This window comes from Helianthus annuus, chromosome 16, assembly GCF_002127325.2.
Source record: "Helianthus annuus cultivar XRQ/B chromosome 16, HanXRQr2.0-SUNRISE, whole genome shotgun sequence".
Taxonomy (NCBI): Eukaryota; Viridiplantae; Streptophyta; class Magnoliopsida; order Asterales; family Asteraceae; genus Helianthus; species Helianthus annuus.
In genome coordinates this window covers 162039775-162064513 of record NC_035448.2, presented here as the reverse complement: position 1 = coordinate 162064513, position 24739 = coordinate 162039775, and the positions used below count along the sequence as shown (strand labels likewise).

At 43.8% G+C, this 24739-nt stretch overlaps 1 protein-coding gene across 1 annotated transcript; it reads left to right on the top strand.

Moving 5' to 3' along the window:
- Positions 1-9846: 9846 nt before the first annotated feature.
- Positions 9847-10542, top strand: LOC118488289. The gene has a single exon (XM_035985616.1). The coding sequence runs from the start codon at positions 9847-9849 to the stop codon at positions 10540-10542; it is 696 nt and encodes a 231-aa protein (XP_035841509.1).
- The last annotated feature ends 14197 nt before the right edge of the window (positions 10543-24739 follow it).

The following is a 24739-nucleotide window of genomic DNA, read 5'->3' as shown; positions in this document are numbered from 1 at the left end:
TTTAATCTGTCTTCGTATGCTTTTAGATGCCCAATTGCTTCTTCAAAAAGCATACTTTCTACATCCGAGCTTTGTTCAATTGAAGCCACCAGGTTGATAAATTTCTCCGGCACAGTGTCGAATAGCTTTCGAACCAACTCCTCATCACTCAGTGTTGCACCAACACTGGAATACCTTGAGATCATGCCAGATAACTTTGCAGTATAATCATCAATTGACTCCCCATCTTTCATGTATAGCCCTTCGAATTCACTCTTTAAAATCCGTAATCTGGCCTTTTTAACCCGCTCAGCACCAACATACCTGGATTTCAAGGAATCCCAGACCTCTTTAGCCGTTTTCTTCTTCGCTGCCTGCGATAGAATTTCTTCTGGTATGGACTGAAAGATGAAGGCACGAGCTTGCTTAGATTTCTTCTCATCCACGACCACACCGGTCGGTGGCTCGACGGCATCCCACAACCCGTGGGCATCCATTATTGCCTCCATCTTTATTGCCCAGGTGTTGTAATTTGTGGCTGTAAGGATTGGGGATTGAAAAGTGATTGGGTTATCTTTGGGAGGGTTAGGGTTCGTATTGATCACTGACATGGTATCTAATCGGAGAATTTTGGGCATACAAATTAGGGTTCGTATTGGCTCTGATACCAAATGTTAGAATTTGGTATCTAAATGCAGATCAAAAGAACAGAAATACAGGGTATGATTGAGCCGAAAGCTTATAACTTTATTGAATAACTGGAACAATAATCATCACAGATTTTACAAGCTTTTTCGACTGATTGAAATTGAGGAAAACTGAATAATAAAAAACAAGATGTCTGCTGCTATAAATACTAGAAAACGAAACTGAATATGCTGAAGAATTGGTCATCAACGTTCACCATAAAAATCTGGGACCCACTTGCTGCAAACGTTTATTATTTTCTTTTTCTCCAACGTTTATTTTCTGAACTGGTCTTCCCTTTTATCTGGTCAAACACTAACCAACACATAAATCATTCAGTTTTTAGAACTCAAAATAGAAATGGAAAACCAAGTCAAAAGGAATTAAAGAGTCATACAAGTTCAATCAAAATAGGAAGCTATCGAACGGGCATTTCGAACCTGACTGCTAGATGATCACTAATAATGCAAGGATCCGAGTCATCATACGATGCAGCTGAACCAACAACCAGTGCTTTTTTGTTTCTGCAGGTAATCATAATTTCAAGAAAACTTCATGTCAATTCGCTTTTAAATTCAAAAAAGATAATCCCTTTTTGTTTTACGATTCTTGTTAGGTCATACCCAGTTCTTGTTTCTCCAAATTATCAATTTAAGGTCCATGAAACGTCAAAAGTCGGAGTGTATAATCAAGCATATAAACAAACAGCTGGTGGGTGTGTTCATAAAAGCAATCGACGAGCAGACCCATCACATAAAATGTATAGATAATGCAATTGGGTACAGAGAATGAGATAATAAAGAAAGTTTACAGCTATGATACAGGAGTTTCCATCGCCATAGTTGGTTCGTGACGAAGATAGCATTTGGATCTTGTTTTAGTAACGGGGTAGGGGCGCTCATCACTCACGGCTCATTAGGGCTGTTCACGAGCCGAACCGAACCGATCAGACATTTGCTCGTGCTCGGTTCGTTTACAAACCAATCCGAACCGAACCGAGCGTTTTTTCAACCGAGCCAAAGTCGAGCGAGCATCTTTCGGTCCGAGCATTTTTGAACGAACGTCGAGCGAGCATCGAGCGTCGTAGAACAAACAAGGAAAGTGACGATGGGAGTGCTAGTTATTAGAATAAAGTGCAGTTTTCGTCACTTATGTTTTGTCCAATAGAACACAAGTAAAAATTTAATTATTAGACAATGGACTATTGGTATTTTGTTCCAATTCTAATTATTTAAATGAGCTCTATTGGATCTTGGACCAAACATTGTTGATGTTGGTCTATAGTTATTTCATTAAAAATGATACACACACAAATATATATACATATTAAAAAATAAATCGAGCCGAACCGAACTGAGCGGACCTTTGCTCGTGCTCAGTTCGCTTACAAACTGAACCGATCCAAACCGAACATTTTTTCAATCGAGCTGAATCGAACGAGCAAATTCCGAGCATTTTTCGAGCGAGCATCGAACGAGCACCGAGGAATTTGAACAGCCCTATGCTCAGTTCGTTTACAAACCGAACTGATCCGAACATTTTTTCAATCGAGCTGAATCGAACGAGCAAATTCCAAGCATTTTTCGAGCAAGCATCGAACAAGCGTCGAGCGCTGAGCAATTTGAACAGCCCTATGGCTCACCACACACTTATCACTCACAACATCCAATCAAGTTCCGTCATGTCATCAAACATTATTCGATCACTAGTGATGGATTTTAGTGGAAATGTCAATCACTCACTGTCACACCCCAACCGATGGCGGAATCATCGGGGCATGGCACTGAGCGAAACAGATTGTCCAGAAGTTTCCATAACAATTATCATTACTATCCAATTTATATAATACGTCCCATACCGTACCTTAAATAGCAAACAAATTATTACAGATAATCATCCAGGCAAATATTCCGTTTCGACAACTTAGGTTTAAATATAAATATTGTTTATCTAGGTCTAGGGACTCAAACTGCAAGATCTACAGACAACTATGCTCTAGACTTTTATTCTAGCTTCGCCTTCCTAGCAGATAAGCATCTTAAACACCTGTCACATACGTTAAAATGAAGTCAATACATAAAATGTAAAGGTGAGCATACAAGTTTGATATAGCATATAGAGTTCGAAATAGTTTACGCATAACCAGCACGTACACAGAGGAAAACGAAAACATGTTAATTATCGACATGGATCTATCGACACCAATGACTGCAGGTTGACTGCCCGAGGCAGTTCGCAATACATGATTACCACTGTAATCCATGCAAGTAATTGTCCTTAACAACCCCCGTGTGAACGGGTGTTGAGTCCAAACTATAGTACTATCGTCGTTAAGGAAGGTAAACAGCATTCCACGTGTAAACATAACAACAAGCATTCATTTAGCCACGTAATACATGCGGTAACAGTTAGCATTTAAAATAATTGAGTAGTGTGTTCGATTGTGATTTTTGAATATGTAACGTATGTAACTGATGTACTGTAAAGTGCATATGTTTATAGTGTATATTTTGGTCAGTTTTCAGTCGTTTAGAGTCTAGTTTAGGTTAGAACTTCGATACTGCTGACGTTAAGCTTTGATTTCAGGTTCCGTAGCTTAAAGTGATGAAAAACGAGTAAAACCGAGCAGTTTAGAAGAAAACCGGGATTCGTACGCGCGTCGGAGAAGCTGGAACTCGAAGCTGAATAAAAAAAATAATAAAAATCAGGCAAGGAGGCGCCGCGTGACGCGACACCCCCTTGGCGTCACGCGAGGGCCTTGATTTTCCGGGAAAAGTGTTCTCTAGCTAGGGTTTTGATGATGATTTTCCAAGAAACTTAACACAACTCTCTAATTACGAATCAAGAAACCCTAGGGCGAATTTTGAAGGTGATTTTGAGTATTTTGGAGTGCTTTAGCTTGCGGGAATCATTCGGTTAAAGCTTGGATCGTGAAAGTGAAGATTGTTCGGGTTTTATCTCTCGGTGTTCTTTAATTTCGTGTTTTCGATACTTTTTGATGAATTCTTGTTTTGAACTTGCTTCGTTTATTTTAGACATCATGTTTCTTGGCTAAACCATAAATACTACCTAGACAAGATGATAGTTTGACTTATGTTTGGATCTTTTAACGGTTTTTATTGATTGATTATGGATTGATTTCTGAAAGTAAAGTGTTCTAGATTTTCTGATTTGGTGCGTGTGCGTATTTACTTTTTGATTGTGGATTGTTTACTGTTTCACATAGATTTTGGTGGATGTCTTTCACATAATAGATCTGTGTTGATCATTTGCATCTTTGCGGGTTCGGGTGATCTTTGGGTAAATCGGCCGATAGCCTTAGAAACAGTAATTAAAATATAATTAGAAGTAAATATTCTGCTTAACTTGTCGCTGAGAGGCTCGAGTTAGTTATTAGGTCTCGGTGCAGTATATAGCTAAATTAGATTTTGAGAGAAGTCGACTTTAGTTCCCTAATTGCATTTGTGTCTAGTAAACCAAGTCAGAACCTAGAATTGCCTTAGATTGTCGCTCTGAGAGGTAGATAGTCGTATTAGGGCACTTTTAGAGTTGTTAGAGGACTGAGAGGAAGTCTAACAGTCGGTATTCATAACAGCCTTGTAGGGTTTCCTAGGTTTCTTCCTGAGAAGGGTCGGGAAGTCTTAGCATTGAAATACCTTAAGGTTTAGTATTTTACGATCCCGGCACCATACAACAATAATACCGTCAGAAGTCCATTCATAGTTAAACTGGATTCAAGTCTAGGTAGTCCTTAATCTCATCTGAATTAAAACCCTAGTCTTCGTTCGTAATTTAGTTTAATTTCATTTTAATTGCAATTTTAGGATTTTAGTAAAAAACCCCCCTTAAAACACAACAATTGTTTAATCGTGTCAGTGTCTAGTCTAAATAGAGTCGTTAACGTAATTCATTAGAATCCTTGTGGGTTCGACATCCGGACTTACTTTTCTGTGCTAGAGTCGACCGGTATACTTGCCGGTGAGTAGTTTAGTCAGGTTAAAGAGTCTAGAGTTTTATTACTTGAGTCTTAATTTAGGGTAATTTTAGTTTAATTAGTTGAACTACTTTTTCCACATCAAGTTTTTGGCGCCGTTGCCGGGGATTCTTGGCAATTGCGTTAACTGCTTTGTTTGGATTTCAACTGATATCGTTACGTGCTTTTTGTGTGTTTGTGAGTCGTAGGAGTCCAAGTAATTTTAGTGTCTTTTTCGTATTTCTTTGAGTCTTTTGTTGGAGTTGACTTACTTATTTTATTCTTGGTTTTGCAGTTCATGCCCCACACGCGTTCAGGGACCAGTGAAGCCGCCAATTGACAAGTCTTCTTTCTCCACACCAAACCCTCAGGTTCGAAAACCCCCAACTTCATCTTCAGCCCTTTCTGACTCTACCCTTCCATCTAAACCACCGAACTACGACTTCACCCCGAAGTCATCACCCCATAATTCCCCACCACCCTCCCGTCACCCTAGTCCACCACCAGTTTGCCAAATGGCCGAAAACCAAACTGTCCACCAGCGTTCCACCGCGGGTTTTACCGCAAACTCACCCATCACCCTTCCTGAAATCACCAATGATAAGTCTTGGCAAATTCCTTCATACATCATGACTGCCATTAACAACTCTTGTCAGTTTCATGGTCGTGATGATGAGGACGCGCCAGCACATATCAACCGTCTCACCCGTCTGTGTAGCACCTTCGGCATCGAAGGTGTAAATCTTGATGCCCGCTATCTCCAAGTCTTCCCCTTTTCGCTTGCTGGCCGCGCAGCCACATGGCTCGACTCGCAGCCAGCAGGTACTTACACTACTTGGGCTGGACTTAGAGATGCATTTCTTGCTAAGTATTTTCCACCAGCGAAGGCCTCTCGCCTTCGAGATCAGATCCATTCCTTCAGAATGGAGCCTGACGAACCTTATCACTTAGCATGGGAGAGGTTTCAAACATTGCTCTCGCGTTGCTCCCAACATGGACTGTCGGATTGGGCCTTAGTAGAAAAATTTTATAATGGTCTTACCCCTGAGTGCAAGGCCCGATTCAACACATCCGCAGGAGGCCACCTAATGGGAAAGAAAACTATGGCCGACTGCAACGACCTCTTTGAGAGCTTCGCTCATGCTGATATAGATCATAGTGCTACCGGCAGGAATTCCAATCCTGTGATTACTTCCTCATCTTCTCGAGGAGTGAATCAAGTCGTTTCAGACTCAAAGGTAATATCTCAGTTTGACTATATCACCAAAGAGTTGCTAGAAATTAAGAAGAAGGTAGATAGATGCGAGGTTTGTAGAGGTGGACATGACACCATAGATTGCCCAACCCTTACCCTAGAGCAGGTCGAGTATATAGCAGGTCAAAATAGGGGTCCAACTAACCCGTTTAACAATAGTAACTCTAATTGGCGTGCTAACAATTATCGCTCATCAGGTAACCCCCTGGGTTTTCCGTCAGGTCAATATCAAAGCAGGGGGCCAGGTTTTTATTCTAGTGGGGGGTCGGGTCAAACAGGTCCATTTGCTAGTTCAGGTTCAGGTGGGCAGTTCAGAGGTGAGGGGTCAAACCAAGAGGTTCAACCTAAGAGTGAGGGGTCAGGTGGTAGTTTGTCTAGGATAGAGGACCTTCTTTCCCAATTATTGGTTAAGGATCAGGCTACCCAACGTACCTTAGAGGACCATGCTACGCTCCTAAAGAATAATCATTCGAGTTTCTTAGACCTTCAGAGGCAAGTTGGGGATATTGCACGCCAGTTGCAAGAACGACCTCCCGGTCAATTTTCGGGCAACACAAGGCCCAACCCATCTGGTTCTTTGAAGGCAATTTCGACCCGTAGTGGTAGGACCCTAGGAGAGGTAGTGAGACCCGAGAGTGTTGAGATAGAAGATGAGGACCCCGTAGATGAGGAGATTGAAATGGAGGCGCCCGGTAAAGTGCAACCTAGGTTAATCCCAGAAAGTACCGCACACACCGGGGGTACTTCGAGTGAGAAGAGTGTAGGAAAGAGACCCGTTCAAGTTGTCCCATCACCCAATGTTGATATTTCCCGTGCTCCGTTTCCTTCCCGCCTTAAAAATCAAACTTATTCCAAAGAGTAAGGGAAATTTTTAGAGATCTTTAAGCAGCTTAGGATCAACCTTCCTTTTATAGAAGCCCTTCAATCAATGCCGAAATATGCAAAATTTTTAAAAGATCTTCTAAAACGAAAGGATATGTTAGGAGAGGTTTCTAACATCCCCCTTAGTGGAGGGTGTTCCGCTGTAGTGTTGAACAAGGTCCCGGAAAAATTGACGGATCCGGGCCTTTTTCCCACCCCGTGCTTGTTTGGGAGTGATACCGAGTGTAGGGCCCTAGCCGATCTAGGAGCAAGTATAAACTTAATGCCATATTCCATGTACGAGAGGTTAGGCCTAGGAGAGTTGTCACCTACACGCATGTCTTTGTCTCTGGCCGATAGATCCGTTAAGTATCCATGTGGCATTATCGAAAACCTTTTAGTCAAAGTGGATAGGTTCGTCTTCCCCGTAGACTTTGTCGTTCTTGATATGGAAGCCGACGAAAAGGTTCCTATCATTCTAGGACGGCCATTCTTGTGTACCGCCAAGGCCATCATTGATGTCTTTGACGGGAAAATCACACTTCAAGTCGGTGAGGAGAGGGTCACTTTCGAGATAGCACGCTCCATGGAACACCCTAGTGGTTCCGATGACCTTAGTAGCCCTTGTCATTCGGTCTATTTCATAGAGTCTTTCTTACCTTGTGTCGACCATTGCTTTGACTATATTAGTGGAGCCGACCTAGTTGAGAACAGGATAGACGAGGTAGTTGAGAAGGTAGAGGAGGTTGCTAGTGAGAGTGAGGAGGTAGAAGAGGACGAGTGGGTCCCCGAAGTGCTAGAATTGAGTGAGATCAAAAGTGAGAGTGAGAGTACACCTATAGAGAAACCCGCCCCATTAGAACTCAAAGTCCTCCCGTCCCACTTAGAGTACGCTTTCTTAGGTGAGGGTTCCGAGTTTCCCGTCATTATTTCGTCTAAGTTAGAGGAGGGAGAGAAGGGTAGGTTATTAGAGGTGTTGAGAGTGAATAGGGAGGCCATTGCATGGCGCCTTTCGGATATTAAGGGCATAAGCCCCGCCTATTGTACCCACCGGATACTCATGGAAGATGACTATAAGCCGGTGGTGCAACCTCAACGGCGGCTCAATCCGAACATGCAAGAGGTCGTTAACAAAAAAGTGCTTAAGCTATTAGATTCTGGGGTGATATACCCCATTTCCGATTCACCATGGATTAGCCCGACCCAAGTCGTCCCAAAGAAGGGTGGGATGACGGTGATCATGAATGAAAAGAACGAGTTGATCCCTTCCCATACCGTTATCGGTTGGCGTGTGTGCATAGACTATCGAAAGTTAAACGACGCCACCCGGAAAGATCACTTCCCCTTACCATTCATTGACCAAATGTTGGAGCGTCTAGCGGGTTAACAATTCTGTTGTTTTCTCGATGGATTTTCGGGTTATTTTCAGATCCCCATCGCCCCGGAGGATCAAGATAAAACGACGTTCACACACCCTTACGGCACTTATGTGTATTGCTGCATGCCTTTCGGGTTATGCAACACTCCGGCAACTTTCCAAAGATGCATGGTCGCTATATTCCAAGACATGCTTGAGACTTCCATGGAGGTCTTCATGGATGACTTCTCGGTTTATGGCACCACTTTCGAACAATGTCTTTTAAATATTGATAGGATGCTTAAGAGGTGCATAGAGACAAATCTTATGTTGAATTGGGAGAAGTGTCACTTTATGGTGACGGAGGGGATAGTTTTAGGACACAAGGTGTCGAGAGAGGGTATAGAGGTGGATAGGGCCAAGATAGATACCATAAGTAGATTGCCTCCACCTACTAGTGTCAAGTCTATTAGGAGCTTCCTAGGTCATGCGGGCTTTTATAGGCGTTTCATAAAGGATTTTTCCAAAATCACACGCCCCAAGACCCGACTTTTAGAGAAGGATGTACCTTTCATCTTCGATGAGGAGTGCATCAAAGCGTTTGACTTCTTGAAGGAGAAACTCGTGAGTGCCCCGATACTTGTTTCGCCCAATTGGAGCTTACCTTTCGAGCTCATGTGTGACGCAAGCGATTATGCCGTAGGTGCGGTCCTAGGACAAAGAGTCGATAAACACTTTCATCCAATCTACTACGCGAGCAAAACTCTAAATGATGCTCAAGAGAACTATACCACAACGGAAAAGGAACTCTTAGCTGTAGTGTTTGCGTTTGATAAGTTTCGCTTAAATCTCGCGCTTTCCAAAACCACCTTGTTCACCGATCACGCCGCTTTGCGATTTCTATTCCAAAAGAAAGACGCGAAGCCGCGTCTCATTAGATGGATTCTTTTGCTCTCCGAGTTCGATATAGAAATTAAGGATAAAAAGGGAGCGGAAAACGTGTCCGCCGACCACTTGTCATGGTTAGAGGATCCAAAGAGAGAGGAGGTTCGTGAGGATTCCATAGGAGACACTTTTCCCCACGAAACCATAGATTTTGTTAGTGCCGAGGTAGAGGGTTTGCCATGGTTCTCGGACTTGGCAAATTATTTAGCGACCGGTGATCTTGTGAGGGGTATGTCTTTTCAACAAAAGAAAAAGCTTCTTAGGGAGGCTAGGAAGTATATTTGGGACGACCTGTACCTATTTAGGATAGGGGGAGATCGAGTGCTTAGGAGATGTGTTTCAAAGGAGGATGGTTTAGACATCCTTAGACACGTGCACGAGGGTTTAACGGGAGGCCATCATGGAGCAAATGTGACGGCACAAAAGGTATTTGATAGTGGGTTTTATTGGCCAACGGTAGTTAAGGATGCCGTAGAGTTTGTTAGGACATGTGATCGTTGCCAACGTACCGGCAACATCTCATCCAAGGATGAAATGCCTCAAAATCCCATCCAAGTCTTGAAAATCTTTGACGTGTGGGGCATTGACTTCATGGGACCTTTTCCATCTTCAAGTGGAAATAGGTACATCCTCGTGGCCATTGATTACGTTTCAAAGTGGGTCGAAGCTCAAGCTTTGCCCACCAATGATGCCCGAGTGGTGGTGAGATTCCTCAAAAAGTTATTCACGCGTTTCGGAGTCCCTAAAGCTATCATAAGTAACCGTGGCATGCATTTTTGCAATTCCGCCATGGAAAAGGCACTTGCACGCTACGGTGTCACTCATCGTCTTTCCACCGCGTACCACCCGCAAACTAGTGGCCAAGTAGAGAATGCTAACCGAGGGGTGAAGAGAATCCTAGAGAAAACGGTAGGTAAAAGTAGAAAAGATTGGTCGGAAAAGCTTGACGATGCTTTGTGGGCTTTCCGCACCGCCTTTAAGACACCGTTAGGAACAACACCCTTTATGATTGTGTATGGCAAAGCGTGCCATCTTCCGGTAGAGTTAGAGCATAGAGCTTTATGGGCATTGAAAACCGTTAATCTCGACCTTACCGAGGCCGCTAGAAGGAGGTTCTTCCAAATTCACGAGTTGGAAGCATTGAGGGATGCCGCCTATGAACGATCTTGGAGTATCAAGGAAAAAACTAAGGCGTTGCATGATAGGAGGTTGCGAGGCGTGAAAGAGTTTAAGGTAGGTGATAAAGTGCTTTTGTTCAATTCGAGGTTGAAATTGATAGCAGGGAAGCTAAAATCGAGATGGAGTGGACCGTATGTGGTGAGAGAAGTGTTTCCATACGGCACGGTTGAATTATACGACGAAGTCGACAAAGGAGTATGGAAGGTAAATGGTCATAGATTGAAACATTACTTGGGAGGTCCCATTGATACCACCGAAGAGGAAGAAATTCCTCTAGAGGACCCACCCACCTTCACTGACCAGTGAGTGCGAAAAGCTTCGTGTGTAGAGTATGTACCGTTTGTAAATTTCTTAATTTTTCGTATTTTTCGTTGTTTGTTTTGTGTCGTTGAGAATTTTGCAGGTTTCATCACCGCTACGGAATGGAAAAAGCATGAGAAAAGAGGTCCTAGGTAAGTGTCTTGGACACTTAGAAAAAATTTTGTGGGTTTTGGATGGTTTGGGAAAGTGTGGAAAATTTTTCTAAGGCATGAAACAAGAAATTTTTCGGAACATTTTGTGAAAAACAGCCCTTGGCGTGACGCCAAGGGCCTTAGCGTCACGCGACGCCTAAATGTAACACCCCGTGTTTTCGAATGTCAAAGTCAAAGTCAAAGTCCAAGTCAATTTTGACTTCTTTGACTGTTAGTGTTCTTTTTACTTTTGTATTATGTGGAGTAAGTGTTGTATAAATGAAATGATCGAATATTTAATCAATGCGACCGATTTACGACTGTGAATAGTAGGAAGTAACAATGCGATAAAGTTAATCAATCAATAATCAAGTTAATCGATTCATCAATCAAGCTCGAGACTCGAATTATGTGAACTCTGGTATTGTTATACATGTGTGTGTGCTTTATATGTTACTTGTGCGTGCTTTACTTATATGTTTGGTGTGGTATTCAAGTGAATCAATCGAAAATAAAATCGAAACTCGAAAAGCAATCGAACTCAATCGAAACCGACATCGAAACGTGACTTGTGGAAGATTGTATGTTAGATATAGTGATTGGGACTGAAAGTAATTTAACTAGGAACTCTATCGTGTTCGTATCATCGTCCATCGAAATCGAAACGTCGAAAATCGTCGCAAAATACTCAAAGTGTGTCACGGAATCGAACAGGAGGCATCCTGATCGAACAGGCCAGCCGATCGGCTAGCATCTTGCCAGCCGATCGAGCAGCCCATTCGATCGGAGCTCCTGGCCGATCGGCTACCACTTTCCCCTTTTGGAAGCCTATAAATAGGGTTGTCCTTGTCTTCATTTCCACTTTTGGAAAGTTCTGACCGGCCAGCTCCTATACTTCACCTTTTCTCAGATTTCTCTCAACTCCGGTAAGTTTTCACTCTAATTCTTGTACGTTTTTTATCATTGCATGATTCTACATCTTTCTATCTTTCAAAACTCGATTTCTAACCGCGAAATCATCAAGATCTAAGAGTTCTTGGGTGATGTCATCATAGTGTTCTTCAAGAACACAAAACTTTGACCTCATTCCACCATGAATAGCTTAGATCTGACCGATTTCCACATAAACAAACTAAGACTTGCAAAGAATCTTAACATTTTATGGATAATTTCCAACATTCTTCAACCTTTTACACTCGAAACCTTAAAACCGGTAGAAACGGAGCTTGAACCGGCTAACTAATCATTCTAACAGTTAAGAGGTTCAAGGTTCGGATTCTATATACTAGGTTCACCGATTCCGGGTTAAACTCTAATCGACGTTCCGAACCGTTCACCGGCCGGACTTGGGTGATTCCTGTCCGAGCCAAGGAAACAAGTAGGAACGGAGAATATCATAGTTCAACTTGTTATCAAAACTACCTCGATATGACGACAAGTAATTAAACAGCCAAGTGATAGACGAAAGGCTGACCAGATCAGACTTGCTGGCCGAATGGCTAGGCTGTTCGAACAGCCCAGCCGATCGGACATGCCAGCCGATCGACCGGGCCAGCCGATCGGCTAGCACATGGCCCCACACTCTTCGAATTTTATGAAGTATGCTATTGACGAAGTGATGTTCGATCGAATACGCTACTCGATTGGTAAACATTACTCTTCGGATCATGAGATACTATGCTTCAACACTTAATCGTTTTCACAACTCGTTCGTAGTAGGGAATGCCAGCCGATCGAACAGACTGTTCGATCGAGCGATATTCTGTTGAGAATCACTCTAAGGTTCCTAGCCGATCGATTAAGCCGGCCGATCGAACGGACCGTTCGATCGATCGACCTGAAAGGTAAGGACATTTTTGTGTTCTCATATACTACAACGAAAACTTCAAAAGTTCAAATCCTCAAACACAAATACACCAGAGGAAGAAACAATCCACTCGAATGGCCCCGCCGATCGATCCTACCGGCCGATCGAACAGGACTGTCCAATCGGATACACCAGCCGATCGAACAGACCGTTTGATCGAACCTGCCGTTCGATCGACCAGCCTATTCAATCCATCCGCATTTGTTTGCATTTCCACGTTACTCATTGTTGTACTATCGAACTATTCAGGCTAACCCTACTCTCAGCGCTCCCTTCAATCCATAATCAATCACTATGAGTATACTCGATCCCTTTTTGCTTTTAGCACTTTTGGGTGTTACATACGTTGCTTATATCAAAACACAAACGATCACACTACACAAACTATTTGAACGCCGACCAATATGCATGTATTACGTGACTTAATGAATGCTTGTTGATTGTGTTTACACGTGGAATGTTGTCTACCTGCCTTAACGACGTAGTACTATAGTTTGGACTCAGCACCCGTTCACGCGGGGGTTGTTAAGGACAATTACTTGCATGGATTACGGTGGTAATCATGTATTGCGAACCGTCTCGGACGGTCAACCCGCAATCATTGGTATCGATAGGTCCATGTCGATAATTAACATGCTTCGTTTTCCTCTGTGTACGTGCTGGTTATGCGTAAACTATTCGAACCCTATATGCTATTATCAAACTTGTATGCTCACCTTTACATTTTATGTATTTACTTTATTTTAACGTATGTGACATGTGCTTAAGTTGCTAGGATGCTTAGGTGCGTGGTGATGAAATCGAGGCTAGGGAGTCTAGAAATAATAAACAATTGTCTGTAATAATAATTGAATCTGAGTTGTCGGAACAGTGTTTCTTGTTTGGATGATTATCTATAATGACATGTTTGTTTATTCGGGATACGGTATGGGATGTATCTTTAACTGGATTATATAAATAGTTGTTATGAAACTTCTGAACAATCTGTTTCGCTCAGTGCCGCGCCCCGATGATTCCGCCATCGGTTGGGGTGTGACAGATTGGTATTAGAGCCATAACTATAGGGAATTAGGTTAGACACGACCTAGTCCGGGTCGCTGTCTTAGAGACCTAGACTATATTTAGGAACCAACAGACCTAGTTTATGCGTCTTATTCTGCAATTCTTCGCTATCATTGCACCCGAATTTCCAATTAAAGTTCAGCGATTTGGTTGGGAATAGGTGTGAAAGCCGCAAACTACTGACCAAATTGCCTGACTAGTGTTGATTTTATTCGTTTATTCATGCTTATCTCACTATTTTTCACCAACAAAGGAGGAGAATTATACCAAAACAGGTGTGAAACCCCCATTTTGACGAAATTTCTCCTTGAATTTTCTTAAAACAAGGAAGAGATTGCTAAGCCAAGGGGTGAAACCCTAACCTTGGCAGTTTGTTCTGGATTTTATTTATCTCACCAAGGCCTCGACGGACTCCAACGACCTGAACTCACAAGTATGACCTAGGGAACGCGTGTGGAATGCCCAAGAATCGAGGCAGAAACATGACCTCTAGAGTCGAAAATGATGACAAGTCTACTGTGAATAGTCGAGTTGCCTTGGGTAGTCGATGTCTAGTAGCCGCAGACAATCTATCTTTCAATTTTATGTGTTTCGATTCTGAGAACCGCAACCGTGTACTCTGATGACTCGTTGACTTTTATGTGTTTATGTGTGCATCCTCTGTTTTTATATATTTTGGGATGTTATTCGATTTTGCTATCATTTCAATCGACACACACGACTCGCAATTGCTGTTCTATCTCAATTTCGATATCCAGTTGTCGCAACTCTGGATGATATCATACTATATTATGCTATACGACTAAGTTAGGCTAATACGATACTATTCGACATGCCATTCGAACGACACGCGAGCTTTGAAGAATAGGTTTCTGTTTTCTGACTACCTCTGTGGTTGAATGCGTATGTGCCTTTATGACTATGTGCTTCTGTGCTCTACATGTTTACGTGCTTTTGTGTTCACATGACTCTGTGCTTATGTGCTTCTGTGCTTACGTGCATTTGTGGTTATGTGCTTAAGTGTTTATGTGATATGTGTTTCGACGTGATTCTAAGCTTTAGACAATAGTAGACGTGTGAGGTGAGATTCGATTTCGTTGTGTTGAGTCTCGTGACGATGTCTAATGTAGACCATGTCGTCGTCCGGACACCGAACCCCACTTACTCGCCAAGAAAAGAGAGACCGACGCCTCGCTGCTATCATCTGCAAGCAAGTGGCGAAAGCCGTGAGTGAGGTGTATGAAAATGCCAGCAAAACGTCTGAAGAATCCCGAGCTGAAAACCCTAAGGATTCAAGCAAGGCTGCTTTCAGCATCAAGCAGTTTAAAGCATGCGGACCAAAAGAGTTCACTGGCGAAGATGGTCCTACAGCCATGTTTCACTGGTTCGACTCAGTCGAAGTCACTCTGCGCCAGAGCGGATGTCCTAAATATCTCCGCACTCTCAATGCTACAGGCGTCTTCCAGTCCCGTGCTCTAGACTGGTGGACGGCCGAACGAAACAAGCGCAGAAATGATGCAGCTTACGAGCTAACATGGGAGGAGTTGAAGGCAATTATGATCGACGAATTCTGCCCTCCTCATGAACGCCAAAAGCTGGAGGACGAGTTCTGGGGAATCAAGCAGAAGGATGGAGACAACGCTGCTCTCACCGCTCGCTTCAAGCAGCTTAGCATCATATGTCCCGATCAACTCAAGACCTCAGATCAAGCCATCAAGAAGTACATTCGAGCTCTACCCGACTGTGTAGCCGACTTTGTTCACGCCGCCAAGCCAGCAACGATCGAAGAAACTTACCTACTCGCCGCTGAGATTAATGACAAGCGGGTAAAGTCTGGTTTCTGGGATAAGCAAACCAAGTCTCTGCACCAAGCCACTGCAGCACCCACCGACTCATCTGCTCAACCCTCCAAGTCATCGAGAAGGAAGAAGAAGCACAACAACAACAGTTCCAGCAACAAGAACTGTGCTGTGACAACTACTGCTGCTCCTCTACAAGCGATACCAGCTCAACAGCAACAGCACCCTCGCTCAGCTCCAGTGATCAATGCACCGCCAGCAAAGCGTGCATACACAGGCCCTCACCCACTCTGCCCGACATGCTCTTATCATCACCCAGTGGGTCTGGCTTGTCGTTTCTGCGCTCACTGCAACCCTTACGGTCATTTCACTATGAACTGTCGCTATGGTCCCCGTCAAGCCCAGTTCAAGCTACTGTCAACCAAGCTCTACTCCCTGCCCCTCAAGGCCAACAAGCAGCTCCAGCACCTGCAGTCAATGCTCGAGTCTGCTTTGCATGTGGTGACCCTAACCACTTTGCAAACAGGTGCCCGAACAGGGTGGTTAAGCAAGAGCCCCAGCAGCAACAACCACAACAGCAGCCTCAGCAACAGCAGCAAGCAGCCCATGCCCGAACCTTCAACATCAATGCCCGTCAGGCTCAGGCGGATAACAACGTGGTTAATAGTACGTTCCTTGTGAATGGTATTTATGCATCATGTTTGTTTGATACTGGAGCTGATAACTGCTTTGTGTCATTTGAATTCGAGAAGCTCCTTAGTCGTAAGCGCTCTTATCTGTCCTCGTCATTCGAAGTCGAAGTCGCTACGGGAAGAACTATTGCCGTTAATTCAGTACTCCGTGATTGTACTCTCAAACTCAACAATCACATTTTCCCAATCGACCTTATTCCAATGCAACTCGGAAGCTTTGACGTCATAATAGGCATGGACTTTCTTCGTGAAAACCATGCCGAAGTTGTGTGCTTCGAAAAGATGATTCGATTCTCGCTCGCGAATGGTGATCTATTGTGTGTGTACGGTGAAACAGCGTCGAAAGGTCTCAAGCTCATGTCCTGTATTCAAGCCAGCAAGTATCTCTGCAAGGAATACCGAGCCTTCCTGGCCAACATTGTAGTAGCGGAGAAGGGAAAGAAAAAGAAAGTTGAAGTCAAAGACGTTCCAGTGGTTCGTGAATTTCCTCAGGTGTTCCCTGACGATCTTCCCGGACTACCACCAAGTCGTGATATCGACTTCCGCATCAACCTAATTCCTGGAGCTAACCCTGTTGCCAAAGCCCCTTATCGACTCGCTCCATCCAAAATGCGCGAACTCTCGAACCAACTCCAGGAATTACTCGAAAAAGGCTTTGTTCACCCAAGCACCTCTCCATGGGGCGCGCCAGTCCTTTTCGTCAAAAAGAAGGACGGGTCGTTCCGGATGTGCATCGATTATCGAGAATTGAATAAGCTAACCATCAAGAACCGATACCCCTTGCCCAGAATCGACGACTTGTTTGATCAGCTACAAGGTGCATCATGTTTCTCGAAGATCGATCTACGTTCAGGATATCATCAGCTACGGATTCAAGAGGAAGACATTCCTAAAACCGCTTTCCGAATCCATTATGGCCATTACGAATTTGTTGTTATGCCCTTTGGTCTAACCAATGCACCCGCGGTTTTTATGGACCTGATGAATCGCGTGTGTAAGCCTTATCTTGACCGTTTCCTCATCGTGTTCATCGACGATGTCTTGATTTATTCCAAATCGAAAGCCGAACACGCACAACATCTACATTTGGTTCTCGAGTTACTTCAGGGGAACCAACTCTATGCCAAGTTCTCTAAGTGCGAATTCTGGTTGGAGGAGGTTCAGTTTCTGGGTCACATCGTGAATAGTCAGGGTATCCATGTCGATCCTGCGAAGATTGAAGCTGTCAAAAGCTGGATTACACCTAAGAACCCGTCCGAAGTTCGTTCTTTTCTCGGACTAGCGGGCTATTATCGACGATTCATTGAAGGATTCTCCAAGATCGCTGTGCCACTTACCGCTCTTACTCATAAGGACAAACCTTTTGTGTGGGGAAACACACAAGAGACTGCCTTCCAAACCCTCAAGCATATGCTGTGCAACGCTCCAATTCTTACGCTGCCCGACGGAAGCGACAACTTCATTGTCTACTGTGATGCTTCTAACCTTGGTCTCGTCTGTGTTCTCATGCAGCGAGACAAGGTTATAGCCTACGCATCTCGTCAGCTCAAGATCCACGAGAAGAACTATACAACCCATGACCTCGAGCTAGGCGCGGTTGTCTTTGCATTGAAGATTTGGCGACACTACCTGTATGGCACTAGGTGTACAATCTACACTGATCACAGGAGTTTACAACACATCTTTAATCAGAGAGAGCTTAATATGCGTCAACGCCGATGGGTAGAACTTCTCAACGATTACGACTGTGCGATTCGTTATCACCCAGGCAAGGCGAATGTGGTTGCCGACGCACTCAGCAGAAAGAGTTACGTGCTCAGTACCCGAAACATCCAAGCCCAGCACAACCTCGAAACCCTTATTCGCGAAGCCCAACATGCTTGCTTTAACGAGCGTACATTGAAGAAAGAGAGGATCTATCACGATGGAGCTCAGTTAATAAGCAAATCAGATGGGATATTCTATTATCTGGATCGAATTTGGATCCCTAAGCGGACCGATTTGCGAAAGATTATCATGAACGAAGCCCACAAATCCCGGTATTCTATTCATCCCGGCGCAGACAAGATGTACCAGGATCTTCGTTATAAGTACTGGTGGCCGGGCATGAAACGGGATATCGCTCTCTATGTTGGAAACTGCTTAACTTGTGCAAGAGTCAAGGCTGAACATCAAAGACCTTCTGGCTTACTCGAACAACCGCCGATACCTATATGGAAGTGGGAGAGTATAGCTATGGATTTCATAAAAAAACTCCCGCCCACGCCATCAGGTCACGACAGTATTTGGGTCATAGTCGATCGTCTAACGAAATCAGCCCACTTTTTGCCAATACGGGAAGACTACAAGGTGGAGCGACTAGCCCCAATCTACACCGACGAAATCATTCGTAATCATGGTACGCCTCATGACATCATTTCAGATCGTGATGCTCGGTTCACTTTGCGATTGTGGGAAACGTTTCAAGCGGCCATTGGTACGTCGCTTAATCTGAGTACTGCATTCCATCCTCAAACCGACGGACAGACTGAAAGAACGATCCGTACTCTTGAAGACATGCTCCGAGTGTGTGTCATAGATTTTGGCGGTAGTTGGAACAAACACCTGCCGTTGGTGGAATTCTCGTACAATAACAGCTATCATGCCAGCATCCAAATGGCACCTTTCGAGGCTTTGTATGGTAGAATATGTCGATCGCCTATTGTGTGGCACGAGATCGGTCACTCGCAACTAACCGGTCCCGAGATTCTACAAGAAACGACTGACAAAATCCACCAGATTCGAGACAATTTGGTAAAAGCTCGGAACAGACAGAAAAGTTACGCCGATAAAAGACGCAAGCCCCTTGAATTTGAAGTTGGTGACTACGTACTCCTAAAGGTATCACCTTGGAAGGGTGTAGTCCGATTCGGCAAGAAAGGGAAACTCGTGCCTCGATATGTTGGACCTTTTAGGATTCTGGAAAGAATCGGAAAAGTCGCCCACAGACTCGAACTACCGGAGGAACTCAGTAACGTCCACCCGACTTTCCACGTCTCTAACCTCCGAAAATGCCTTGCTGATCATGATCTAATCGTACCGCTCGACGATCTTCAGATCAACGAAACATTACACTTCGTGGAAAAGCCTGTCGAAATCATGGATCGCCAAACCAAGCAACTCAGGCGCTCTCGCATCCCGATCGTGATGGTCTGATGGGAAGGCAAACGAGGCGCGGAGTTAACTTGGGAACTCGAAAGCGACATTAAGGCCAAGTACCCGGAGTTGTTTGAATAAATAGATCTGAAGCATCAAATTGGTAAATCACGGCGTTGTGTAGCCTTCGACCTAATTTCGGGACGAAATTCCCTAAACAAGGGGAGGCTGTAACACCCCGTGTTTTCAAATGTCAAAGTTAAAGTCAAAGTCCAAGTCAATTTTGACTTCTTTGACTGTTAATGTTCTTTTTTACTTTTGTATTATGTGGAGTAAGTGTTGTATAAATGAAATGATCGAATATTTAATCAATGCGACCGATTTACGACTGTGAATAGTAGGAAGTAACAATGCGATAAAGTTAATCAATCAATAATCAAGTTAATCGATTCATCAATCAAGCTCGAGACTCGAATTATGTGAACTCTGGTATTGTTATACGTGTGTGTGTGCTTTATGTGTTACTTGTGCGTGCTTTACTTATATGTTTGGTGTGGTATTCAAGTGAATCAATCGAAAATCAAATTGAAACTCGAAAAGCAATAGAACTCAATCGAAACCGACATTGAAACGTGACTTGTGGAAGATTGTATGTTAGATATAGTGATTGGGACTGAAAGTAATTTGACTAGGAACTCTATCGTATTCGTATCATCGTCCATCGAAATCGAAACGTCGAAAATCATCACAAAATACTCAAAGTGTGTCGCGGAATCGAACGGGAGGCATCCTGATCGAACAGGCCAGCCGATCGGCTAGCATCTTACCAGCCGATCGAGCAGCCCATTCGATCGGAGCTCCTGGCCGATCGGCTTCCACTTTCCCCTTTTGGAAGCCTATAAATAGGGTTGTCCTTGTCTTCATTTCCACTTTTGGAAAGTTCTGACCGGCCAGCTCCTATTCTTCACCTTTTCTCAGTTTCTCTCAACTCCGGTAAGTTTTCAATCTAATTCTTGTACGTTTTTTATCATTGTATGATTCTACATCTTTCTATCTTTCAAAACTCGATTTCTAACCGCGAAATCATCAAGATCTAAGAGTTCTTGGGTGATGTCATCATAGTGTTCTTCAAGAACACCAAACTTTGACCTCATTCCACCATGAATAGCTTAGATCTGACCGATTTCCACATAAACAAACTAAGACTTACAAAGAATCTTAACATTTTTATGGATAATTTCCAACATTCTTCAACCTTTTACACTCGAAACCTTAAAACCGGTAGAAACGGAGCTTGAACTGGTTAACTAATCATTCTAACAGTTAAGAGGTTCAAGGTTCGGATTCTATATACTAGGTTCACCGATTCCGGGTTAAACTCTAATCGACGTTCCGAACCGTTCACCGGCCGGACTTGGGTGATTCTTGTCCGAGCCAAGGAAACAAGAAGGAACGGAGAATATCATAGTTCAACTCGTTATCAAAACTACCTCGATATGACGACAAGTAATTAAACAGCCAAGTGATAGACGAAAGGCCGACCAGATCAGACTTGCTGGCCGAACGGCTAGGCTGTTCGAACAGCCCAGCCGATCGGACATGCCAGCCGATCGACCGGGCCAGCCGATCGGCTAGCACATGGCCCCACACTCTTCGAATTTTATGAAGTATGCTATTGACGAAGTGATGTTCGATCGAATACGCTACTCGATTGGTAAACATTACTCTTCGGATCATGAGATACTATGCTTCAACACTTAATCGTTTTCACAACTCGTTCGTAGTAGGGAATGCCAGCCGATCGAACAGACTGTTCGATCGAGCGACATTCTGCTCAGAATCACTCTAAGGTTCCTAGCCGATCGATTAAGCCGGCCGATCGAACGGACCGTTTGATCGATCGACCTGAAAGGTAAGGACATTTTTGTGTTCTCATATACTACCACGAAAACTTCAAAAGTTCAAATCCTCAAACACAAACACACCAGAGGAAGAAACAATCCACTCGAATGGCCCCGCCGATCGAGCCTACCGGTCGATCGAACAGGACTGTCCAATCGGATACACCAGCCGATCGAACAGACCGTTCGATCGAACCTGCCGTTCGATCGACCAGCCTATTCGATCCATCCGCATTTGTTTGCATTTCCACGTTACTCATTGTTGTACTATCAAACTATTCAGGCTAACCCTACTCTCAGCGCTCCCTTCAATCCATAATCAATCACTATGAGTATACTCGATCCCTTTTTGCTTTTAGCACTTTTGGGTGTTACATACGTTGCTTATATCAAAACATAAACGATCACACTACACAAACTATTTGAACGCCAACCAATATGCATGTATTATGTGACTTAATGAATGCTTGTTGATTGTGTTTACACGTGGAATGTTGTCTACCTGCCTTAACGACGTAGTACTATAGTTTGGACTCAGCACCCGTTCACACGGGGGTTGTTAAGGACAACAATTACTTGCATGGATTACGGTGGTAATCATGTATTGCGAACCGTCTCAGACGGTCAACCCGCAGTCATTGGTATCGATAGGTCCATGTCGATAATTAACATGCTTCGTTTTCCTCTGTGTACGTGTTGGTTATGCGTAAACTATTCGAACCCTATATGCTATTATCAAACTTGTATGCTCACCTTTACATTTTATGTATTGACTTTATTTTAACGTATGTGACAGGTGCTTAAGTTGCTAGGATGCTTAGGTGCGTGGTGATGAAATCGAGGCTAGGGAGTCTAGAAATAATAAACAATTGTCTGTAATAATAATTGAATCTGAGTTGTCGGAACAGTATTTCTTGTTTGGATGATTATCTGTAATGACATGTTTGTTTATTCGGGATATGGTATGGGACGTATCTTTAACTGGATTATATAAATAGTTGTTATGGAAACTTCTGAACAATCTGTTTCGCTCAGTGTCGCGCCCCGATGATTCCGCCATCGGTTGGGGTGTGACACTAAACGTTCAAAAACAAATAAAATGAGACCCGCCGCGTAACGCGAGGCCCCCCCCCTGAGCCTTAGCGTTACGGGAGGCCCCCTTTGACCGAATTAAAGCTTTTAACGTGAACCTGTTAGCTGCAATGCTTTGCTTTCCCCTTTTCCAAAACCCTAATCGCGAAATTCACTAAAATCACCATAAATCACTCGTTTTTCCACCAAATCACTCCGTTCTTTTTCCTAAATCACCACAATCACATTCCCCACAATCTTAACCATCAATTTCACCCGAATTCGCGCTCCATTTTCGCGTTTTTGGACAAATTCGTGCACCACAAGTTCAAGACTTCATTTTTCTTGCTAAATCCGAATCCAAGGTATGATTTCTGTGATTTCTCGCTAGTAGGTAACTTTATTGCTTAATTGTAGTGTTGGGTCAGTCATGTCTTAGATCTAGGGTTTGTGTAGGTTGATAAAGTTAGGATTTTTGAGCTTTAGACATGTTAGTGGTATGCGGGTGGTCATGTTTGGGATGTTTACATACAATGGGGCTTGCGGATGGTTCGGGTTGGTTTGCTTGAGGTTGTTTGAGACGTGTGGGATATGTTTGGCCAACTAGACAACATGTTTAAGCTTTACGGGTTTGTTTGGCTATCACTAATGAATTTTTGCTAAAAAAAATAGGTTTTGAACTGATTTTTGCAAATGTGATTAGTTTTCTAAACGGATTTTGTTGCCACCAACGTTGCTTTAAGGTTTAAAAAGTCAAACTCTCACGTGTTTCGCCTCAAGTGTGGGGATATTTTGGCACTTATGCTTAATTGAGGACAATTAAAGTGCCGGGAGGAGGTAGTGTACATTGAGTCTTATTTCGTTCGAGTCATTGAGTCTAGTAGTTTCTTTAGAGTAGTATTTCGAGTCTAGTGTCGGGTTTACTTATATGCACGTACAAGTTCACAACATTTTGCCCGTACTCAATCTCCATTCGGGTAGAATGATGTGTAACTTAAGCTTTTGTAAACGGTAGCCCATGTTTTCGAAATTAGCCGCGAATGAAATGCTATACGGCTATTTCTTAAAAAAAATTAAAAAAATTAAAAATACCAAAAATAGCTTGTGATTACTAACAGTCTGCATTGTTTATCTTGTCAAATCTTTCTTGTTTTGCAGAACATGTCGGGTGAAGGTTCGTCGTCAAACCCAAGAAAAAGGAAGATCAAGTATCGCGGAAACGATAGGAGGGTGTATTCCTGAATTGAGAGGTTGGTCGATCACCCGGTATTGGATTTTGAAGAGGCTACTGAAGAGAGGGTAAAGCTCAAAAAGTATGTGGTAACTCAGACATTGGAGCATCGTGTAATTGATTGGGAGTGGTTACAAGGCATGGGAGCGAGTGAGCGTGTGGCAGAACTATTGGGGCCGAGGTTGAGAGCGGCAATGGATTATTGTGATGGGCCGCAGTATACCGAACTTACAATTGAGTTTCATTGTACCTTCCGTCACAAAGAGGGTACTTTTGCTGAAAAGGATGCGGTATCGTTCTCATTGGGTAGAAATCTTTATGAAATGAATATGGCTCAGTTTGGAGTAGCTCTGGGTTTTTACACACCGGAAGAAGTGGAGACGGATGAATTTGTGAATGGGTTAAGGGGTGTGTACAATCACCCTCGGCCGAAGTGTTTGAATTCGGTGGACTTGGAAAGATTTTGGGATACAATTGCGTCTCAGCCGTTCGCTCAAACGAACCTCATCACATCGGTTCGTGATCCAATATATAGTTATATTTTGAAGGCATTGGCGACGACGGTGGTAGCGAGGAAGTCGGGCGAGAATAAAGCGAATTGGTTAGATATTTTCGCGTTGATGTGTATGGTTGAAAAGCGAAATTGGAACTTGGCAAGCTTCTTTGCATGGTCGTGCAATAGGCCTCGTCGGGGAGGAAAATGGGCCGTAATGGATCTTGGGCCTTACATAGCTCGGTTGGCAAGGAATATTCGGGCCCTTACAAAATACAAGCTTGAGCAGATGCATGAGGGTATGCCAACGGTTCGTTGGGATGTGGCGGATTTACGATTGGCATGTATTCTTACACATTCGGACCCGCCAGAGTGGAACTTCGAGGTTGGTGCTCCTCCGCAACGACAGCCGGCACCTCGACAGAGGCGTGCAGTTCCACCGCCACAGTAGCCAGTTAGACAGCCGAGACCTGACCCGTTCACTCCTGAGGCTGCTCTTGACTACACACAGCAGAGGTTTGCTCAGATTGAAGATAGGATGCGGGTTGACCACCAGTGGACCATGCAGAGCCACCACCGACAGGACGATATGCTCAGGTACATGATGTCGGGTATGTCACTAGGTCCACAGATACCTCCACCCTTTGCGGGACTATTACCTCCACCAGTTTATGGAGGCGAGCAGCAGACCCCATATGTTTATGGTCAGTATCCAGGGTATGACCAGTGGGGGGGTTAAAGTTGTTATGCGTATAGTGGTCAGTTCGGGTGGCAGCAGGCTGGAGGTTCGGGACCCAGCA

Coding starts and splice junctions, on each gene's coding strand:
- LOC118488289 (XM_035985616.1), top strand. CDS start 9,847: ATGGAAAAGGCACTTGCACGCTACGGTGTCACTCATCGTCTTTCCACC.